The sequence below is a fragment of the Elaeis guineensis genome, chromosome 15 (genome assembly GCF_000442705.2).
Source record: "Elaeis guineensis isolate ETL-2024a chromosome 15, EG11, whole genome shotgun sequence".
Taxonomy (NCBI): domain Eukaryota; kingdom Viridiplantae; phylum Streptophyta; class Magnoliopsida; order Arecales; family Arecaceae; genus Elaeis; species Elaeis guineensis.
In genome coordinates, this window is record NC_026007.2 from 63,888,827 (window position 1) to 63,911,708 (window position 22,882).

Consider the following 22,882-nt stretch of genomic DNA (forward strand, 5'->3'; position numbering starts at 1 on the left):
TCCACTACTATGAAGTAGGTTCCACTTGATGGGTAGACGACAAATCCTACAGCTTCTAATCCTTCCACCAGTATTGCTTTTTTTGCCATGTAATCTCTCTTCAGTTCCTCATAGTAACTATCCGGTGCCCGCAGAGCTGTTGCAGCTGCCCACTGCATTGGAGTTGATGTGGCAAATGTGAGGAATGAGTGTGCTTGCCTCACACCCCAAGTTAAATGTTCTGGTGCTATAGCCCACCCAATCTTCCATCCGGTCAAGGAGAATGTCTTCCCTAGAGAGTTCATGGTCACCGTCCTCTCATACATACCCGGAAGAGAAGCCATGGAAATATGTTCAGCTTCAAATGCCAGCTTATCATAAACTTCATCTGTAAAAACTAACACATCATTTTCTATGCAGAGAGTAGCAATCAATTCAAGTTCCTCCCTAGTAAACATTTTTCCAGTGGGATTGTGTGGTGTGTTTATCAGTACCGCACGGGTGTTCTTTGAGATTGCAGACTTGAGCTCATCAACTGGGACTGAGAAGTCTGGAGGGCGAAGGGTAATGCACTTTATTTTGGCACCAGCCATTGACAGAGTGGCTTCATAAGAATCATAAAATGGAGCAAAAAGTATCACTTCATCACCAGGATTGATCAGACCTAGCATGGTTGCAGCTATTGCTTCAGTGCACCCACATGTGACAGTCACTTCCTTTTCTGGATCCACTTCAAGGCCAGTGTCTTTCCTGAACCTGGCAGCAATGGCAGAATTGAAATCAGAAATTCCATGACCCCTTGCATATTGATTTTTCCCCTCTCTTATAGCCTGAATAGCTGCTTCTTTAACAAAATTAGGACCGTCAAAGTTTGGGAATCCCTGGCCCAGGTTTATTGCTCCGTGTTTGATGGCAAGCATGCTCATCTGAGTGAAGATAGTGGTCTTGAATTTCTCCAGACGCTTAGCAACCTATTCAAAAGATGAACATCAGTTCCCTTGATGGCTACTGATAGCAAGTATAGCAGGAACTTCACCATTGCCACATAAAGAAAGGCATACTTAAATGGACTTCTTTTAGTCAGTCTGAACAAAACTGACTTTCTTTATAAAATGCCACGTTAGCAGCAAGAATTTCAGTCTGAAAAAGCTCATAACAATGCTGCAATTCAACACCACAACCACAAAAAGGTAATATGCCAGTGATTTTGCTCCAGAGAGAGAGAGAGAGAGAGAGTATAAGAAAAAAAACTATGTTCTTTGCTAGTAAAAACCACTCTTTACTAGTTTATTTATTTTTCTCCTTATTTTCTTCTTTACTGTCCTTCAATTTCTTCTTTATTTTCTCTGCTCATTCTCTTTATTGGCTGATAGGTGATATCCCACTACCACTGGCCATTGAGACAACCGGACAAGATAGGATTGCATTAGACCTCTTAAGCCATTCCAGAAAACAGGGGTGGATACCACAAGCAGCTTGCCTAATAAAGTGCATCATTTATGTTGTGGGTCAAACAACTCTCAAATTAACGCAAGAAAATATCAATAGAGCTCAACCTTAGATTTCTAATCTCAACTACTAGACAAAAGAACTAAAAGCTAAAATAGAATATAATTGTACCCCAGAGACTTGGATAACAGGAAACTTTAGCCCCTCGCTGCCCAAATCAGTCTTCTTTGACCCAACATGCACAATCCTTTGCACAGATTGCATCAGAAAATATTCTTGAGTTTTCTTGCATGCTCTCAATAAACAGGGACATATAAAAGGTTCCATATAAAGATGTCAATTCTATGACCCAGCAGACTATAAATTTCATGGGAGGTGATGATCATAGTGGCAAGGTCTTCCTCTAGTGATTCATAGATTAGCTAGTTTCAACCCTCAGCAGTAGTTGAGGTCTTTCTTTCCATTTGTCATAACATGAAATTTGGGTAACATTTAGTAATCATGGTTCCATAACATTAAAGTAGTCAGGTTATTTCAAGCACTTTTGTGTCTATCAATTATACCAACCCAATCAGGACAAAATGAGAAGCACTTCCTGCTCTTGCAAAAAAAAAAAAAGGAAAAGAAATATCTCTCTAGAGAACTTGTTCCCGAAGGCGTAAAATTGCTTCATGGATCACCAGCTCCTAGTTAGGATGATGGAAGGAGGAACGGTAAAGGGGGGTTGACCTCCATTTGGCATCACAGCTAGCTTCCAGAGGCACCCATTTATCATGGTGATCCATGACAGAAGGCAATGGGTGACCCCCTCTTGAAAGTGAGACTGTCAATGGGAGTAAGGTATTGTGGTCCCACTTCATATAGTCAGAGATAAGAAACTCCCATGCACCATACGTATCCTTGACATTTTCCATTTTCACAAAACATATATCACAATATTTTCAGATGTAATTTTCTTCTTCCAAAACTAATAAATGCATTGTATCATACAAAACCTACATGCTTACAGTTCAGGTGAAAAGCTCGGTTGCTGGGTTTACGTGTCCTCCTTCTCAATTAAGGTTAAGTTATGCTCCCACCTCCATTGAATTGAGAAAAGATTCTTGCCTATCCTCGGTCCCCTCTCTTTTGGTTCCACTCTCACAAATTTCCACCAAGCACCTAACTTTAGAAGTCTTTTCAGTCCCCATTTTTTATTAGTTTCAATTGGCACTACAACAACTGCAAAGACAACCAATTGATTTGAGATAGTGCATAAATATAGCCTAGCACTGATTTCCAAGGACAAAACCTGCAAATTAGAAATGCTACCAGAACTCTTTACTAGCTGCATAGTTTTCCTGGATCTCCTTTCCTTGGTTATGAGCTTTCCACCGTAAATAAAAAGCCTCCTCATTGGTGGTGTTTCCAACATAAGTTGCACACACCCAAGCAATCTTCTAAGTTAAAATTCTTCCATTCTCTCTGTTCGATAGGCACTCCTAAGTCATAAATCTAACCTTCTCCAATGGTAATCTTATCAAACTCTGCCCTTTTTATTATTCTACCATAGATCAGGGAGGATGGATGGAAATTCCAGTTTATAAGCCATTGTCATTCGTATAATGCTTAAAATCAGAAAGCCATTCAACTGGACATGGTGAACATCTTTGGCACAACCTTATAAGCTCAGGCATATCATATGCTAAATTTTCAGTAGATGCTAAACACATAAGATAAGAGGGAGTCAACACTATTCATGAACAGAAATTTGCAATGACAGTATGACACCTTCAAGTGGACTCAAAGGAATATTTTGCTGCTTCTGAAAGGTTGATAACGCTTGTTGGTGCACTTTTGCACTGCTCCAGTGATGAAACTTCTAAGAATCAAGCTATACATAAAACAGAAATTTTTGAAATGAAAAGAGAAAAAACACTAATCTTGGGGACTAACACTGAAAACAGTTCGATCAATTTAAGCCTATCCTGGCCAAGGATTCAGATCCCAATGGGATGTTCCGTGAGACTCCGAGATGGGATACCATCCCATGGGTTGGGACAGAGCTGTCCGACTAGCATCCCAACATCCCGATCGGAACGTCTTGGGACATCCTCTATCCCAAGTATCAGGATGGAACGAGACGGCGGTGCATCCCGTTTCATGAAAAAAATGGGACAGCCCTGTCCCACAAGATTTAAAATCTTGATCCTGGCCAAAAAAGGCTACTGCATATGGGATAAATCCAACATGACAAACAACTACAATGCCATGTAGAAGTTCTAATGAAAAGTCGAAGTTGTTGGAGGAGATGTAAATGTCCAGAACAGGCAACAAGGTTCTTCATCACATGCTCCAACTTTTACTGCAACAACCAGAATGTAAATTCAGTTGTTCCTGTGCACCTAGCTAGCCTCTGGAAGATACTCCATAAAAAAACACCTACAAATCTCGCCTATCTCATGATAATACTGGCATTAAGTTTTCAAGATTATCCCTACCAATCTCGCCTATGTCATGACAATACTAGCATTAAGTTTTCAAGATCAACCCGAAAGTCAATATAACTGCTTTAACCAACTACCATACCTGTCCATATCATACCATACCGTACCCATACCAAATATGTATGCAATCTTGTACCATATCATCAATTAATATGCCTCGCAGTCTCATACCATACTGCATACCAACACTGTAATAAGATGATATCAGTATAGGGTCAGATACCAAGACAGCCAACCTTCGCTTTAACCAAGGTTTGCCATACCGTGCCGAACCGGCCGGTACAACCCACTCGGATCGGACCGACGGGGAACCGGCACGATTCGATCGGTAAAATCGGTACACCAACAGTATCGAAGAATAAAGAATGAAAAGTGAGAAAGAGAGAGAGAGGGGAGGGAAGGGAGGGAGGTGGGAGCCGCCAGAGGCCGGCGGTGGCCGGCTGCATCCGTCGGAGGGCTTCCGAGCACCGTATCGCCCGATAGGACTTTCAAGAGAGCAAAAGAGAGAGAGAGAGCGCTCGGAGGGGGGCGGAGAACCTACCGGACAGATGGTGCCTCCGTTGCGAAGCTCTCGGTGGCCGACGAGCCGACGCCAACGGCCTAAGGACAGTCGAGCGGGCGGAGCCCCTCCACGGCTCCGCCCCCTTCTTCTTTTTTGAAACAGACGACGTCTGTTTCAATTTTTTTTTTTTATTTTAAACTTATGAAGTCGACAACTTGGTTGCCGACTTAAGAATTTTTTTTAAAAAAAAACAAAAATCGTGAAGTCGGCAAACGAGTTGCCGACTTAAGAATTTTTTTAAAAAAAAATAAAAATCGTGAAGCCGGCAAATCATTTGCCGACTTCACTTAAAACCATGTTTTTAAAAAAATTTGCGAAACAGGGGCGATGCCCCTGTTTCATGCCTGCGGTGCCGCACGCATGGACGGCGCCCTCCGACGGCCACGGCGGCCAGTCGGAGGCCGTCCGACAGCCCCACCGGCTCCTTCCCCTCCCTCTTTTTTTTTCTTCCTCTTTCTCTCTCTCAATTTCTCTCTTTTTTCTTCCGATTCGGATCGTCGGTTCGGTACGGTATGAAACCATACCGAACCGTACCGCCGGCCGGCCGGCCGAAACGACCGACGGTACCGGTTCAGCAAACCTTGGCTTTAACCATATCTTTTCAAAGTATTAACTAACCTTCCCTATATTAGATGCTTACGAATTCTATGACAAAACAACTCGCAACCTTATTTATGACCTTTATTTTGTCAAGTGCTTTGGTGTCCTCACAGGCACTTCTATCTCTAAATTTGGAAATACTTCAATCAAACTCAAATCATGCTCAATCATTCAATCATAGTTTATTGAAGATTTGGCTGGATGAGATGACAACTGGCTGCAATAGGAATTTGCTCTTTGCTTAACGAGTTAATATATTTATTTTAGGCCCAAAAATAGATTGCTTTTGTAACAAACATTTCTTCTTGCTAAATGAAGAGCCGAGGATTGCAGAACTTTGGAATTGCCATAAGCATTTGTGGACATGTTAATTGTAGAAGCAAAAAAATTAGCAACATGGCAAACTAGGTAGCCAGTAAATGGGTGGTCTAGCTTGACCCTTACCTTGGTACAAGTGGTGCTCCATGCAGTATATATTGCTAGCCCATGACTAGTCCAGACTTGTTTAATTTTGGATTAATTAGTGTCATTGCCCGGATTTTTTAATTCTTTGTCAAGCAATTTAAAGTTACAAGCAATGATCTACTGTGAATATTGGATACATTTTAATCAATGATTGAACAACAATTGTTCATTTCACCGAAGCTTATTAATGCTTTCTATGCTTCAAGTTTGGCATAAGAAACAAAGCATATTTGAATAGATTAAAGATGCAACTAAAACCATTTGGATCACTCTATTTGAATGCAACATAGATCCAGGAATCCTTCCTAGATAACAACCTTTTAAATTGAAATCAAGCGAATGACATATATATCTTATAAGATTTCGCAAGTACCATACCCTTGCACATTTTGCACACTTGATACTACATGAACCCTGTTGTTTAATTATATCTCCTATATTTTTGTATAACTAAATTATCTAATTTACCTAACCAGTCATTATCTTCTATCTTCTAGTAAATGTTTTCTATTTTTAAATATTTTCTGGATTTCCATCCAGACTGGAATGCTTTGTTCCAAGGCAAATACATTTTGGTCTATGTAATTGGCAATAAAATGAGAAAGCAAATTGAAGATTTTAAAACTTAATTTATGAGGATACAACATATTATACAAATAGAATATGAGAATCAGAGAATGCAGTTACAATAATCATGAGGAACTTGTAAAATAAGAGAAATATGTATTTTGATTAAACATTTGAAAAAGTGATACTTGGCCTGTACGAAGACATAAAGATAGTAGATCCATTTACCACACAAATTTTAAAGCAGGGGGATGCAGATGTATTGTCAGTCCAAAACTAAGCACCAAGGTGCCATGATGGGAAGCACCAGAGTAAAGAATCCAAGGGAATGCAAAATACTTGAGTTATGATGATAGAATGGAAGCAAAAGGTGTTGAAGATAGAACAAGCAATATAGCATCAGAGCCACATATCTCAGTCTGCATAAATAAATGAAGAATAAAAGGCCGGAACTATGAATGTCTGGTCAAAATATTATCAAGGTTAACTGCCACAAGAGAGGAATAATGAAGATGAGGATTTTTTGTGAAAGGGAAGCATCACACATTATGCCTCCCTTGTGGCAGTTAACGTTGTTAATATTTTGACCAGACATTCATAGTTCAGGCTTTTAAGCATCACACATTAGTACAAGCCCTTGGGAAATCAGAGAAGCATGTTTCAAAGGATTGTAAACAAACGATTATGAAAGAGATCTGCCTGGTGAGGCATGTCATGCTTCTCACGCTAATTCTCATGTCCTAAGCACAAAAGCTACAATCTAAGTTAAAGACTTGAGAGGAGAAACCATAGCAAGATCCAACCCAAACTGGCCCTGAGATCAACCATATATGCATCAGGATCCAAAACAATGATTGGTATTCCCATATGCTCCATATGTGATTGAATAGAGAAGCAAGTTACATTTCATGCAACTTCCCACAATGTAGACCTTCTGAATGCTCTTCTTGTCATGATGGTCGAAAGACATCCATGAATCAGCATGAGTAGAGGTCGTCATTTCAAGCAGAAGAGTAGGGGGCATGGTAAAAAACAAATAAATATCAAAATGCAATCAGCAACAAAAAAAATCACCTGTGAAAGGAATTCATGACACTAACATCAAGAAAAGAAACAATATAATTCCTTTCATTGTGATTGACATGTCATGATAGATGCATGTTTATACTATCTGACCAGAATAGGTTCCATCAAGATTTACATAAATCTTGATGATTATTTCAGAGGCTATGCTGAAAATGAGAAACCAAAGAAGTGAGCATCAGACACTTGATAGTCTAAAAGACAGACAAGAAGCTCATAATATATTAACAAAGGATCAATGAAGTCCTTGATTGACACAAGAGAGTCACTTGAAAGAAACAAGATCAAATAGGAATACCTTTTGAAATAAGATGGAAACTTAATGTTTTCACAGGAAGAACATACCATCTATTATCTAGTATGAAAATCCAGGGAAAAAGTGCAAAAGTTGGAGAAAAATAAGATCATTTTGTATCAGAAAAAGAAAAGGCCATGAGACAATGGAAGAACATCACTTGGACGCTAGATAAAGATTAGATAGCTCAATAAAGCAGATGAAGACTTCTGATGCATACATGTAACTAACAACTAACTACTTTCCTCAGTAGTTGGTTTGCTAACCATTCTCATGGCAGTTAGCTAGCCATACTTACTGTTGCCACCTGTTGGTCTGCAGCATGAAAATTTAATAGGTTTCATTTTCGCAGTCCCTGCCATTATCAATGCTTCATGCATTCTTAATTGCTTGTGATGAACAATTAAAGAGTACATGAGAATTTGAAACCTCAACAATAGGGCCACACTACTCTTCCAATAAATTGACATTGAAAAGAACTAGCGGTGATAGCAAATAATGCAGAGAAGGGCCTCCATTTTCCATATTTGCAAATTGACATACATATTACTCAATTGATTTGCCACAAGCACCCAAATTTCTTTCATCATTGAAATGGAATATTTGTATTCCTTAGATTAAAGGCTGGGCATAAACAAGTTATTTGTTTGAAGAATTTCTGCATGCCCTCACCAACCACTATTTAGATTTCCTTTTCCCCCAGAGCTCTTCCTAGCCTTTTTCACTTATTTGATAACCAGCAACGATACCTGACTGTGAGCTTCCAGACAATAAGCTCCTGTTTTCCTTGTATTGAGTCTTGAAGAGAGTTTAATTTTTGAATTTGGCAATTTGAATAAAGTTGAAGAGCTTTTTGGGTGGTTCCCCATATCCCTTTTTCTTCTTCCTCAGACAATTTACTTTCATTCTTTTTCTCTTCTCTGGTCTCACTGGAGATCTTTCTCTTTTTGCCATTCTAGCACCTTAAATAAGACATTAATCGCTACTGAAACCAGAACAACTTTGAGTTAGCTCTAAGTTGAACTTGTAAATTTATCATAGCAAAAGGTAGCTCGTGAGGTGGAGAGGGTTTATCATAGGGTGAACTGAAAAAGAAGCAATTATAGATATAGACAGGCAGCACATGCATGTGCCTGCAGGCATCCATGGTTTTAAGTTTCAGGCAAACCTCTTACTGAAACCAAAACTTCATTTTCAATTAGTGTTAATCAGAAGGGGAGGTTAGTTTACGAGCTTCAGCTGAAACTAACATTATGGGCTAAAAATATTGTATATATCTGTAATATGTGCTTCTGTTTGTCATATCTTCAATTTATTTTTTCAATTTCTCAAAGTACTTTGTCAAGAATGAGGTTAGGTATTGTAAAATTTAAGAAAATCTAGAAGCATGAGGACATTGAGTTTCAAACAAACTTAACAAGAATATTTGTGAAGCAAGTTTAGCCATCCTACTGCATCAAACAAACCTCAGCTTCTCAAGTGTTAATTTTTATCAAACAATAGAATTATTTTGCGTTATAAAATATCTGAAAGTTGATTTAATATTTTCTATGTAAACTCATAATTTCTTGACCACTACAGCGGATACTTATTGAAGCTATACATCTAGAGGCCCCAGAAGACATGAAAGTCTCAGATTTGTTTTCTTTTGCTTATTTTTCCCTATCTTTTTGTATTCAAGCTTTTCTGCCGAATTAGACCATGTCTGCTTATGTATATACATGCCATACATGCAGAGGAAAAGAAGTGAAGAGAGACACATGCGCGCGCACATGCAGAGAGACAAGTAGTGGCTTGCATAACACAACATGACAACCTTATGTATAGGAAAGAACAAAAAGTTATATCTAGACATTGTTGATGAGCGCAAGTTAAACCATCAACCACCAAAGGCTATACAAAATAGAGGACCTAAACCCTCATCATCAGAGACCTTCTATAGTACAACTCTCAGCCCCTCCCCTTGCCAGATCTCTCTGTCCTTTGTTGCCTTCAGTTGACCAGACCGTCCTAACATCTTTCCATTCAGCTTGCACCAGTATAATTCACAAACATTCACAGACCCACTCATTTAATCTTTTATATTTTATACTACATATTCAGTATAAATCTTCCGAGAACTGAACGTTATATATTTGAACATTCACAAATACAAAGGGAAGGAGGTGGCATCCAGCAGAACTAGAGTAAAATGGCATAAGAATGCACAAAATTACATTTTCCAAGCAACTTATGTAACTAACTTTCATTTATGGGGCAAACTGATCGGGCATATCTTGGACATACTAGCTACATGTAAGCAGAGTCAGACAAATTCATCTATCAACATGTTCTGGAGATTTCTAGTACCAATTTCTACACTGAAATGCAGGATCTCAAGACATCATTTTGAAAGCCAACTAAATAGCACAGAAGCATGTATCTGCCAGTGGGTGATTTTGAGTTAGATCCTGCAACCTCATAAGGGCATAACAAATTCAGTTACCAAATTTATGTTGGCAAACCCTGAAAAAAAATCACCTAACAAAATATAGCAGATCACCAAAAAAGCAGATTAATAGAGATTCTAGCTTAAGATTTTAATTTAAATATTTCTAGTTCTAACATTCAGATAAAAACCAAGAAAACCATGAAAAATATATGAAGAAAATTCCGATTATCCAAAATCCTTGCCTGTAGCGGCCGAGCCGGTGGCTGCAGCTGCTTTTGTGGTTCTTGGTCGGTAGAAGAAGCCCCTTTCTCAGTGGAAGCGGTGGAAATGGAAGCCATGAGGGTAGGCTTCGTAGAAGGCCAAGCAAAGGATCGAAGGGTCCGGGTTTTGGAGAGGGAGGAGGACAGAAGAGCGGGTCGGAAGGTGGAGAAGGGCCTCAATAACATCACACGGTCGGAGGAGGAGAGGGAGGCGGAGAGCAACATGGGGCCTTTGCACCTTCCTTTTGTGGGGCGCGCGGAATCCGCCGCCGCCGTGAATGCGCCCGCCACCTCTTCCACCTCTTCCGGAGTTCGGGTGGCTACAAAATTTGAGTCAACAGGCAGGACGGTGTGAGACTATGAGCACTTGCCAATCAGATGTTTGCAATTGGGTTAGGTTGGGCTATATAGGGTTAGGGTTAGGGTTACGTTTTTAGGGTTGAGCTCAAGCCTCGAGCAACCTATGATCATTCAAGCAAGATATTAATTAACGATTTCATCCATCTTCCACTACATTATAGATAGGATAATATATAACAAATATAATAATTATTATAATATATTATTTATCATGGAGATAGAGCTCATATGGTAGAGCGCTCACCTAACATGCCAGAGGTCCAAAATTGCTATCCTGCATCTCCAATAAAATTGGCATATTATAGCATAACAATCTTTTTTACTTATATTTTTTTCTAAATAAAATCTTAGATTTTCTAACTTCATTTTTTTTTATTAAAATTTTCTCCAAGAATGTATGGTCCAAAAAATAATATTTTTTATTTAATAAAAATGAAAAATAAGATATTAGTATTCATTGATGAAATCATATCAAAGCATCAAATATCTTCTTTAATTGAATGAATCATACCGGCTATAAATGTTAGATTTTAGTCTTTCTTCTTTTTCTCTTGATATAGTAAGATTTTCATTTTATTAAAGTGCTGATAATTTAGCTTTTCATTATTATGACAGCACACATATGAAAATTATAATTTCATTCATTTCAAGATATGGCATAATGATATCCAAGAGTAGAGTTTGCCTAATCTAATTGTGAAAAAAAATAAATAATTAAGGTCTAATGTTGACATAAAACAAGTTGCTCCATTGCTTTTTTTTTTCAAATGTATTCTAGCAAATTGGCTCAAATTGGAACTAAAACAGATATAGCACTAGAGCAAAAATATTTAGAGAAAATAAACTTCATAATGATCAGCTTCTAATGTTTTTAGAGCCACACAACACTCTTTCATAATGTATTCTTTTAAGAAAATAAAGAGGAGAGCCCAACCCTAATAATTAAGCTAATAAAAAGAAAAAAAAAGATACAAACATTAGTAGGCTTTCCAATAGAGAAAATCCAAACAAACACACAAACCCTAAACGATCTCTTAATAAATCTTCCTAGCCCACTTTTGACACCTTACGTGCATTTTAGGAGGATCCACCCGTATGATGCCTCAAACCCTTAAACCACGACACCCATCAAAATCTTGCAAATTCCGTGTCATATTTGTATTCAAAGCCTCTGTGCCCTCCAGCTATAAGATTCTACCTTTGGGCCATGTGATAGTAGTTCTTTGCCGTTAGAAACCAAAAATTCAAATTTCGCACGACTCTTGCTTTTCCAATTCAGCATCCAAGTTTTGCCATCCGGGTATTCTGATGGCAGGTCTCAGCTATCATAACCCAGAATTCAATTTTCGTGCCCTTTTTTTGATGATTTAGTCCAAACGACCAGACTTTGCCATCTTGTCTCAAGTACAATTTTCATTTTGGCATCCTTTTTATTTTTTATTACATCCTTCTTGACAATCCAAAATTGTGCAACAAGTACATTGCAAGATGGGAGTTGTAGGCACAAATAGACCCTTTGGAGTAAGAGCAAGCAAGCCCAGTAGCTCTCCCTCCTCATCAGCACTCCAATGGCCTACAATTGCGATTTAGGTAAAAAAAAAAAACCAATGGGAATCCTTAAACCACATGAGATCAAAGTAGCATGGGAAAAATAAAATTAGAAGTAAAAGTAAGAAGTGAATTAAAAGCAAATAAGATCAAACTAGAAGGGAAAATTATAAATAAAATAATTAGAAATTAACTAGAAATTGGGATGAGAAGAGAAATTTTAGAAGCTAAACTAGAATATTACGATAACTAGAAGGGCTTGCACATTTCTTATATGCTAGATCTTTAGCCTTGTACATCTGATCTTCACAGGGCCTTGGCAAAAGAAGTCCAGCCTCTTAATAGTATCTTCTCCTAAACCGTGGCCTTGCACTGTGGATCTTAGGCAGGTTCTCACCCACAAGAAAATTGAGGACAATCTCAAAGAAAAGCTTCGTTAATTTTTCTGCTTGAAAAAAAGTACATTGGAGAAATATTTATAAGAGGGATCTCCTAAGCAACTAGCTTTTCCTGATACATGTATGATTGCCTAAAAAATAAAAGATAAATACCAAATAATATAAAATAGTATCAAACAAAACAAACCTTAATCCCAGGATTATGACTTTCTATGATTACTATCATGCACCTGCTATTAATCTTGAAGTTTATTGTGAAAGCAAAACTTAACTTGATAGGAAAAAACAAAAGTTTTTACTTTTTAATGCTAACCGAGGTATAATGCATCCAACCAAAATACATACATATATAGTTTGTGATATAGGGTAGCGTAGGCAGAGCAACCCACCTCAATTTGGCTTTTCAAGTTTCATCCCTATCCCGAAGCATTAATAGGTAAGGCTAGAACTGGGCTCACATCAGTCCGACTTCAAATCGGACTTCAGACTAGGCCCGAAATGATTCAATCTGAGCTTAGATCTAATTATAGGGTCTATTTGTCTTTTGCGTCAAACTCAGATATACTTTTAGCCCAACCTTAGCCCGAGCCTGAATTCTAAACTGATCAATAGCTCGAATATCCGGCCCGAGCTCGATCCCTACTCAAATAGGTTTGGCCATTTAGGATAATTCATCATGACTCGTGAGTTAGCCCGATCCTAGTCAATTAACCAGTTAGCTAATTGCTTTTACTTTCATGGCTTAAAGTTTTATCTTACCATCTATTCATCACTTCATCTCGAACTCAAAGAGCCTCAGTCCGTGTCCATCCGAGTGTTAGGGCAATTAAAATTTCTTTTCCCATCTTTCGGTCTTTCCCTATCGTTGACGTCGGTATTCTTCATCTTCTTGAGTTTTGAGAGTTCTCTCCACCTCTACCATCGATTGGCTCCTCTAAAGTCTATCAGTATTCTTGATCGTCCTCATCCGTCGTTATCAATCATCGCGCACCATTATCATTCGCCGTTCATCAATGACCAACAGGCATGGCTCCTACTAATTCTCCTTTCTTCATGTCTTCCCTCATCGTTGCTATTCTTCAATCTCTCATCCTCTCAAGATTTGGGGTCTAGGATTTTGAAATTGTCTCTATCTCTACCATTGATTGGCCATCGATGTTCCCTCATCGGCATCATCATCAATCGTCAATCGTCATTTGCCATTCATTGGCTATAGCAGGTACCTCCCAAGCTTTCTATTTCAAACTGTTACCATGGTTCATCATTCATCAATTATGTGGTTTGGGTTGGCTTTGACCTATTTTCTATGCTTTCAAAGCTTTGAAAATGGCCATAGGCATCGTTTCACCTTTACACTGTTGAGTTCATTCTTAATTATGTATGCCTATGATGTCCTAATTCGAATGATGAAATTTGTGATCAATTTAATTTATGTATGTGAATCTTAAATTTGTTAATAGGGCTGGGTAAATAATCGAAACCTGAAGAACCCACTCAATCTGACCCGACAAACATCAGTTTCGATCGGTTGAAAGACTTGAATCGAGTTAAATCGGGCTGTGATTTATAAAAAAAATCGATTAATTATGGTCGATTCGATTTCTACATTTTTAACCCATATGAAACCGAATCCGACCGATCAATATACTATTTTTAATACTTAGACTATTTGAAAAATTAAAAATTGATAATTATGACATGTCATGTACTAATTTATGGATGTTATGAAATTATTATATCCTAATTTTTATGTGAATTGAATGGTGTATTGGTTTATGATGTTCAAAATCAATATTGAATCAACATTGAAGTCCAAACCGACACACTCCATTTGAACCCACTACAAATTATTCACTTCGGTTTTAAATGGTTCATATATAATAAATGGTTGGTAGTATGTTAGATTTTTTTTCAATCCAATTGGATTCAGTCAGATCAAATTTCTCTCAATCTAACCCAATTCGACCAGTGCTCAGCCCTATTTGTTAGAATCCACTGGACCAAATTCTTTTCAGTGAAGCCTCGTTGATGGTTGTGCACAGAATCAGCATTGTTAGGTGCCATTTTAATCCATTCTTTTCTATAAAGTAGTCAATAGCTACACAGATTTCAGACCAAACCATCTGAAAGCTCGTACTCCAGTGCTAAATTTTTATAGTGTTGTCTGACATAAATTGGGTCTCATAGACAATCAGAACTTGAAAATTTGGCTGCGAAGAGATACTATCAAAGTTCTCTGGACCATCAAACCATTTGTAGTGATTTTCTGTAGTGGCCAAGATGGTATTTTTGATTATATGTGCTCCCATTTGAGGATACTTAATATCGAGATAACTATTTCTGGTTGCTGCTGAGTCCAATCACTTGTCACAATTTTCCTCTAACATGGTATTTGAAGTGGTCTAAACTATAATAGAACACACTGATCTTATTTTTTATTAGCATCTAATCTTTCATGCATAAAAAGGTACATGCAAGTCTCCTTACAAGCATAAGACTCCATTCTGCTATTTATGGACCATGGAGAGTGATATCATTAAATTCATAAATAGTTTTTTTTTTTTTGTTACTAAAATCATTAATATAGTGGAACAAAATGGCTAACCAACAAAAAATTGGTTGGGGGTGCAATCATACCTATTTTGCTTAAAGAAAATAAAAGTTTGAGATACCAATCATGTTGCCAAATAGCATTTAGAGCGACATTATTAAAGTTTTCAAAGAAAATATGGAAAAAATATTATCTCGATAATATGAAGATGTGCTTCTTCTTTATTAGTCATTTGATGGGCAAACTGATGACAGAAATATACTTAAAATGCCATGAGAAAAGTCAATTTGAGATGCCAATCATAAAAATGTTGCCAAATAGCATTTAAAGTGACATTGTTAAAGCTTTCAAAGAAATTATGGAAGAAATATTATCTCGATAATATGAAGGTGTGCTTCTTCTTTATTAGTCATTTGATGGGCAAACTGATAACAGAAATATACTTTAATGCCATGAGAAAAGCCACCTTGACTCTTCAGTACCAGGAAAAGAAGAGGAAGAGGAAAACAAACCAGCTGTATGTTGATGAAATCCTCTCTGTCATCAATGTACTCCTTCAACTGAAAAGAGAAAAAGCGGTAACCTCTATTTAGTTGCTTTTACTCCACGCCTAAGGTAGGATTAGGATTAGACCAGGCAAACAACATTTATTATCGAAGTTAGCTTGTTGAGTGCACTATCAAGACTCGTTTGATTCGTGGGAAATAAAGAGAGGGAACAGACAATTTTTGAGAAGTAGAAATTGGATCTCTTATTTGATTGAAGTTTTAAGAGAAGAGAGAATAGAAAAATCTCTTATCATAGAAAGATACTTCTCACATTTTATGAAAAAGTAAAATTCTATGAGAACGTAGATTTTGAAACTTCATATGGGATAGGAATTGATAGTACTTTTTTCTTTCTAAAAATATTTTTTTAAAATTTATAATTAAAATTTTATAAAATATCAATGAATGATTATGATGATAATGATGTTATAAATATGTGATTGTGGAGCATGCAAATTTTTAAAAATATTATTTAAATATTATCCTTATAAATATTAATATTATATTATATTAATATTATCTTAATATTTATATAAATATAATATTAATATTAATATTATGATATTTATTATATTTGAGTATTATTTTAATACTTATACTAATATAATATTTTTATTAATATTAATATAGTATTTATACTAATAAATTTATTATATTAAAATATTAATATATTATTAATATATATTTATATTATATTTATATTTATATTTATATAAATATAATATAATTATTATTTTATAAAATTTAGAAGTAAAAATATATAAGTGCTCAACCAAACATAAGCCATTCTATAATAAGTCATTTCTCATAATCAACCAAATTTATCAAAAATCTATTCTCAGGAAATAACCTCTCAGGATTTAAGTAACTTTTCAGAAAGTTTTCTTGAAAAAAAAATCTTTCCATGAATCAAAAGAGTCCTCAATAACTACAAAATAAGTTTTCAATAATATCTCTAATTCTTCGACATGTTCAATCCTATGGTCTGAACTTTTCATACTCTTATGCCTGCTCCTAGAAAAACTCTACTACGATCGACATATTTATATTCTTCATTGTTAAATTCATCATCTGGTATGCTCATTGAAGATTAAAAGAAAAGGAGAGAACGAGAGATCATTTCTCCTTTTACCTCCATAGTTAGAAGAGGTTTGAAGGTATGACATCACCATGATGATAATAGTGAAGATAATAGTGACAATAGTAAATTTCACCTTTTATCTAAAACTTGAGTTTTTGTCATTTGGAGTAGCTAATTTGAAATTATATTTATAAAATTATAACAACATTGCATCAAAAGGCCATGTTCAATCAAAACATTGTATGGCGCCAACTAATTGTACATATGGTTGCAAAATTTGATGTATAAGTCGGGGAGATGTTTTAAAGTGTAGTGTATGCAAATAAGTGGAGAGGAACACCATTCTAATTAACATATGTGCTTTTACAAATGTTGACTTTATGAATATTGATTTTTTTCAGTAATTTAAATTTTTATTTGGACAGATTGTTTTTACTAATTTCTCATTCTAAAATAGATGAAAATAAGATCATTGAATATGTGATAACCCGGCCCGTTGGGCCTAAAACCCACTAAGCCCATCGAGAAAAAAAAAAAAAAAAAAAGGGGAAGAAGACTCCCGATCGGAGTCTTCTCCTTCTCTGGTTCCGATTGGAATCGAAGTCCTAGGGCCATTGAAGGATCCTAGGATGAGCCCTATAAGAACCCCCCTCCTCTCCTCTAAGAGAGGACATAGCAATCACCAATGATCGCCGGTGTTCCTCTCTGATTTTTTCATTTGAAGCCGCGGCCCCTCGACTCATGCTCGTCGTGATTTCTCACCGGTGGGGGTCATCGGAGACCGAGGTAAGTCCTTCTTCCTCTTCCTCTCTTCTCTCCCTTCTTTCCCATGTCTGTAGGCACAACTGCCGGCGACAAGAGTCGTCGGATTTCGTCAGAAAATGAAGCTCTGTTCGGCCTCTCCCTTTCCCCTAATTTTTGGCACCGACGGTCACCGCCGACCGTCGGCTTTAGCCTCTCCAAGTTCGGGAGGGTCGCCCCTTGCCGCCGGCCACCGTCAGGCGAGGTACGACTGTGATCGATCGGTCAAAGGCAAAGGACCTCTAGGTCCCCTGTTCCGGCCAAAGAAGGCCATGAAAAAAAAATAAAAAAGAAAAAAGAAAATAAAATAAAAAAAGAAAAGAAAAAAAAGAAAAGAAAAAGAAAAGAAAAGAAAAAGAAAAGAAAAAAAATAATAAAAAGAAAATAATAAATAATAATAAAATAATAAAATAAATACTTATGATTAAGTCTAAATTTTTTTTTCTCTCTCTAGAATTAGACTTTCTTTCTCTACTTTCTCTTTTTAAAAATTTTCTCTCTCTAAAAAACCCTATGGATCTCCTATTAGGCCATCTTCTCCACTCCTAGGGACCTATGATCTTAAATTGATTTAGAGCTGAAAGAAAAGATTTATTAGACTGATCATCAAGTCGGTCATCTTCTTATATTATGTAATTTTATATATGAAATAAAATTTAATGATGATTTAATATTTTAAATAAGACTGTCTGATTCATTTAAGGAAGATTAAAAGGTCTAGGACGATCGAGGTATGTAAATCTTATGCTCCTTATTTATTTTTAAATCTTCATAATTTTCATGCATAAGATCTCTTATTGATAAAATCATATTTTTTGTAAAATAAAGATCAGCATATGTGATATGAAAAAGTATATTTTATTATGAACATTAATTGCATGAATGTATTTTATAAAAAGTTGCATGATTATGAAGCATGAGATTTTATTATTTTTCATCTATGTATATATATATATTTTAAGAAAAAGATATAAAGATTTTAAAAGCTCTCAAATAGCTATGAATGAATTTCTTCGGGAAGATCGACATCCGGAGCTAGCATCCACACGAAATATGGCCCTGCTAGCGGGTATAAAGTTGACACATGAATTAAGAACTCTGTCGATTAAGAAACATGGCCCTGTCATGGATATAATAGTGACCTTAGCATGAATATCTGTGAGCAATTTTTTGAAACATAACACGAATACATGACAAAAATGATTTATGATTCATGATTGTAAAATATACATGATTTATGCATGCATAATAAGCTTATGACTTATTTTATTACATGCTCTATGAAATGTTTATTTTCACAATAATTGTTATTTGCGAAATGATGCATTGTCATAAAAAATTTTATGCTTGATCCGGTAAGGAAGTGGAAGTCTACTTACTGAGCTAGTGAAGCTCATATTCTTTTTATTTTTTCTTTAATGTATAAAGAAATAAGACTAGGACTGGTAAAAAAGAAATCCAGGTTTGGAAATCGACAAAGCAAGCTTGAAAATTTTGTACTAGAAATTCAGTTTATGTTTATATTGTAGCTATTATGAATTTTGAAGCTTGAATTATTTTATCTTTGGATTTAGATGCTCTGAACTAGTTTTGATTTAATCAAATATTTGAATTGAACTTTATTATTATATTTATTTATGATGCACCTGTTATTATATTTAAGAAGATGAATTTTGGCTTCGTGTTATCGCAGACCCATCCCTCGGTAGCATGGCCGTGTTATGTCCCAGATTTGGAGCGTGATATTTTATGGTATCAGAGCGATAGGTTTAATCATGGATATAACTTAAAATCTAACAGTGGGTAGTTAGGTTATGTATAGTTAGACTCTGAATTAAATTATTAACTATACTACAGCTCTGTTATAAAAATGTAATAATGTTAGTATTTGATTAGGAAGCGATGAGCGACGGGGAGGATGAGACCTTGGCGAATATGGCTGCTAGGACAAGAGGAGCAAGAGGAGCAAGATTGACGTTGCGGGGAGCTGCCAATCAACCAGTTGAGCGAGCTCCTGATGCACCGGCCACTCAGACGGACATTGCTGGTGTATGTCAAGTAGTGGCTCAGCTTATCCAGCAGCAGGCACAAACTGCTTCTCGACCTACATTATCTATGGAGTCATACTACGAGAGATTCAGAAGGCCCAACCTACCTCTATTTGAGGGTGGATCTGATCCTATGGTTGCAGAGACATGGATTCAAGAGATAGAGAAGATGTTTGATGCCCTGCAATACCCTGAGAATGTGAAGGACAGATTAGCCATTCCTATGTTAAAAGAGAATGCTGAGTTTTGATGGACTGCAATAAAAGTTGCCTATGGGAATAATGATGATCAGCTCAGTTGGAAAGAGTTCAAAGAGATATTTTATGATCAGTACTTTCTCGGGACAATGAGATTGGTAAAAGAAAATGAGTTTCTAACCTTAAAGCAAAAGGATGATATGACAGTGTTAGAATATGCTAACAAATTTAATGAGCTAGGCCGCTTCTGCCCCTAGCTTATGGAGTTCGAAAGGAGTAAAGCTAACAGATTCGAACAAGATCTAAGATATGAAATTCAGTCCCATATATCTTCTCATATTTTAAATAACTACAAGGACGTATTGGAGCGAGCTTTGAAAGTGGAGTCTGAATTAAAAAGAGCAGATCTAGAAAGAAGAGATAGGAAGAGATCTAGATCAGCAGAAAATCTAAAGCATCAGCAAATAAATTTTAAAAATAATAACTCTGATAAGAAGAAAGAATCTATATCCTGCTCCTATTGTGGAAAAAATCATAATGAACCTTATCTCAAGAGGATAGGAGCATGCTTCTTATGTGGTGAGAAAGGACATATGGCTCGTGATTGCCCAAATAAGAAAAAAGATGACTCTAGACCTAACAAACCAGTCGATCAAAAATAGAAAGGGAATGCACGAGTGTTTGCTTTAAACCAACAGGAGGCCAATGTAAGTGATCAAGTGGTGACAGGTATTATCCCAGTCAATTCTATTCATGCTCGTGTGCTATTCGATTCCGGCTCTTCTCACTCTTTTATATCTCTCAAGTTTGCTACTTCATTGAATTATGTGCCTGAAAAACTGAATGAACCATTATATGTTAGCACACCTTTTAAAAATATTATTGTTGCTAACATTATTTTTAAGAACTACATAATCCAAATAGAAGAAAAAGAATTAGTAGCAGATTTGATTCAGTTAATTATGCATGATTTTGACATTATTCTTGGGATGAATTTGTTATCTTCGTACCATGCTCGTATTGATTGTTTTACAAAAAGAGTGGTATTTCAAATTTCGGATGAACCGCAATTCTTCTTTTAAGGCGAAGTTCATTATACGGAACCCAAACAATCTTTGAGTATTATCTCAATCATGAACGCAAGAAAAGCTTTGAGAAAAGAATGCAAAGCATTTTTGGCCCATGTAGTGGATGCCGAGAAGGAAAAGATAAAGTTGGACGACATCCCCATTGTCAAGGAATTTTTTGATATTTTTCGGATGAACTACCCAGACTGCCTCCAGATCGTGAAGTTGAATTTAAAATTGATATCACACCAGGGACCAGACCTATATCAAAATCTCCTTATCGGATGGCTCCCGTAGAATTACAAGAATTAAAGGATCAACTGCAAGAACTTTTGAATAAAAAGTTTGTCCGACCAAGTACATCACCCTAGGGAGCTCCTGTGTTATTTGTGAAAAAGAAAGATGAGAGTATGCGTTTATGTATTGACTATCGGGAGTTGAACAAGATAGCCATAAAGAATAAATATCCTCTTTCTCGAATAGATGACTTATTTGATCAACTTCAGGATGCACAAGTTTTCTCCAAAATTGACTTACGATCAGGCTATTATCAACTAAGAATTAGAGATAAAGATGTACCTAAGACTGCATTTAGAACCAGATATGGCCATTATGAATTTTTAGTAATGCCTTTTGGACTAACCAATGCACCAGTTACTTTTATGGATATGATGAACAGGATTTTCAAACCGTATCTGGATCAATTCGTTGTTATTTTTATTGATGATATCCTAGTTTATTCTAAAAATATAGAGGAACATGAGAGATATTTAAAGATTGTATTTCAGACCTTGAGAGAAGAGAAGCTCTTCGTCAAGCTTAGCAAGTGTGAGTTCTGGTTGGATAGTGTTGTCTTCCTCAGCCATGTAATATCTAAGGAAGGAATCTCAGTCGATCCAAAGAAGATAGAAGCCGTGGTGAATTGGCCTCGTCCGATTAATGTGACGGAAGTTAGAAGCTTTTTAGGCTTGGTTGGTTATTATAGAAGATTCGTCAAGAGATTTTCTCAAATTATAATTTCTCTAATCCACTTAACTCAGAAATGAATAAAATTTGAATGGAGCAGTGAATGTGAGCAGAGTTTTCAAGATCTGAAGCAACGATTGATATCTGTCCTAGTTCTTACTTTACCATCTAGTAATGGAGGATTTGTCATTTATAGTGATGCTTTCAAGAAGGGATTAGGTTGTGTATTGATGCAGAACGATAAGGTCATAGCTTATGCTTCTCGACAACTAAAAATCTATGAGCAGAATTATCCGACACATGATTTGGAGTTAGCAGTTATTATTTTTGCTTTAAAGATTTGGCGACATTATTTATATGGAGAATCTTATAAAATCTTTACTGATCATAAAAGCTTAAAATACTTATTTACTCAAAAAGAGCTGAATATGAGGCAAAGGAGGTGGCTTGAACTATTAAAAGATTATGATCTAAATATTAAATATCATCCTGAAAAAGTCAATGTAGTGGCAGATGCACTTAGGAGGAAGTCTTCAACAAATATGATGACTCTGCTATCCTTTCAACAATAAATTCTGAGGGATCTTGAAGATTTGCAAATTGAAGTGACTTGTACCGATGTTAAAAATGTGTTAGCCAATTTAATGGTACAACCAGTATTGATCGAACAAATAAAAGCGGGCCAATAGAATGATATTCGTTTGTGTCAGTTTAAGAAGGACATGGAGAAAGGGTTATGAACTGAGCTTAGGCTACATACAGATGGAACTCTTTATTTTGGGAACAGATTATGTATACCAGGAGATCCTGAACTAAAGAAAAAAATTTTGGAAGAAGCCCATAAATCTCGTTTCTTCTTTCATCCCGATAGTACAAAGATGTATAGAGATTTAAAACAATATTTTTGGTGGAATGAAATGAAGCAAGAGATAGCTCGGTTTATATCTCAATGCTTGGTATGCCAGCAAGTAAAAGCCGAACATCAAAGACCTGCTGGTTTGCTAAAATCATTAGAGATATCAGAATGAAAATGAGAACATATCACGATGGATTTCATTACAGGACTTCCAAGGACAGCAAGAAAAAATGATGCAGTGTGGGTGATTGTTGATCGGCTTACTAAATCAGCTCACTTTCTAT

The 22,882-nt window shown here is 36.3% G+C and overlaps 1 protein-coding gene across 1 annotated transcript in view; it reads right to left on the bottom strand.

The window, feature by feature from the left end:
- Positions 1–10,565, bottom strand: part of LOC105058225 (uncharacterized) — a 10,991-nt gene extending 426 nt beyond the window's left edge. The window contains exons 1-2 of the mRNA XM_010941092.4: positions 10,160–10,565; positions 1–950 (exon numbers count right to left, since the gene is read on the bottom strand). The exon at positions 1–950 is cut by the window's left edge and continues 426 nt beyond it. Coding sequence (XP_010939394.1) covers positions 1–950; positions 10,160–10,402 — 1,193 coding nt within the window. The 5' untranslated portion in view covers positions 10,403–10,565. The remainder of the gene's footprint in view (positions 951–10,159) is intronic.
- Between the last annotated feature and the right edge of the window lie 12,317 nt (positions 10,566–22,882).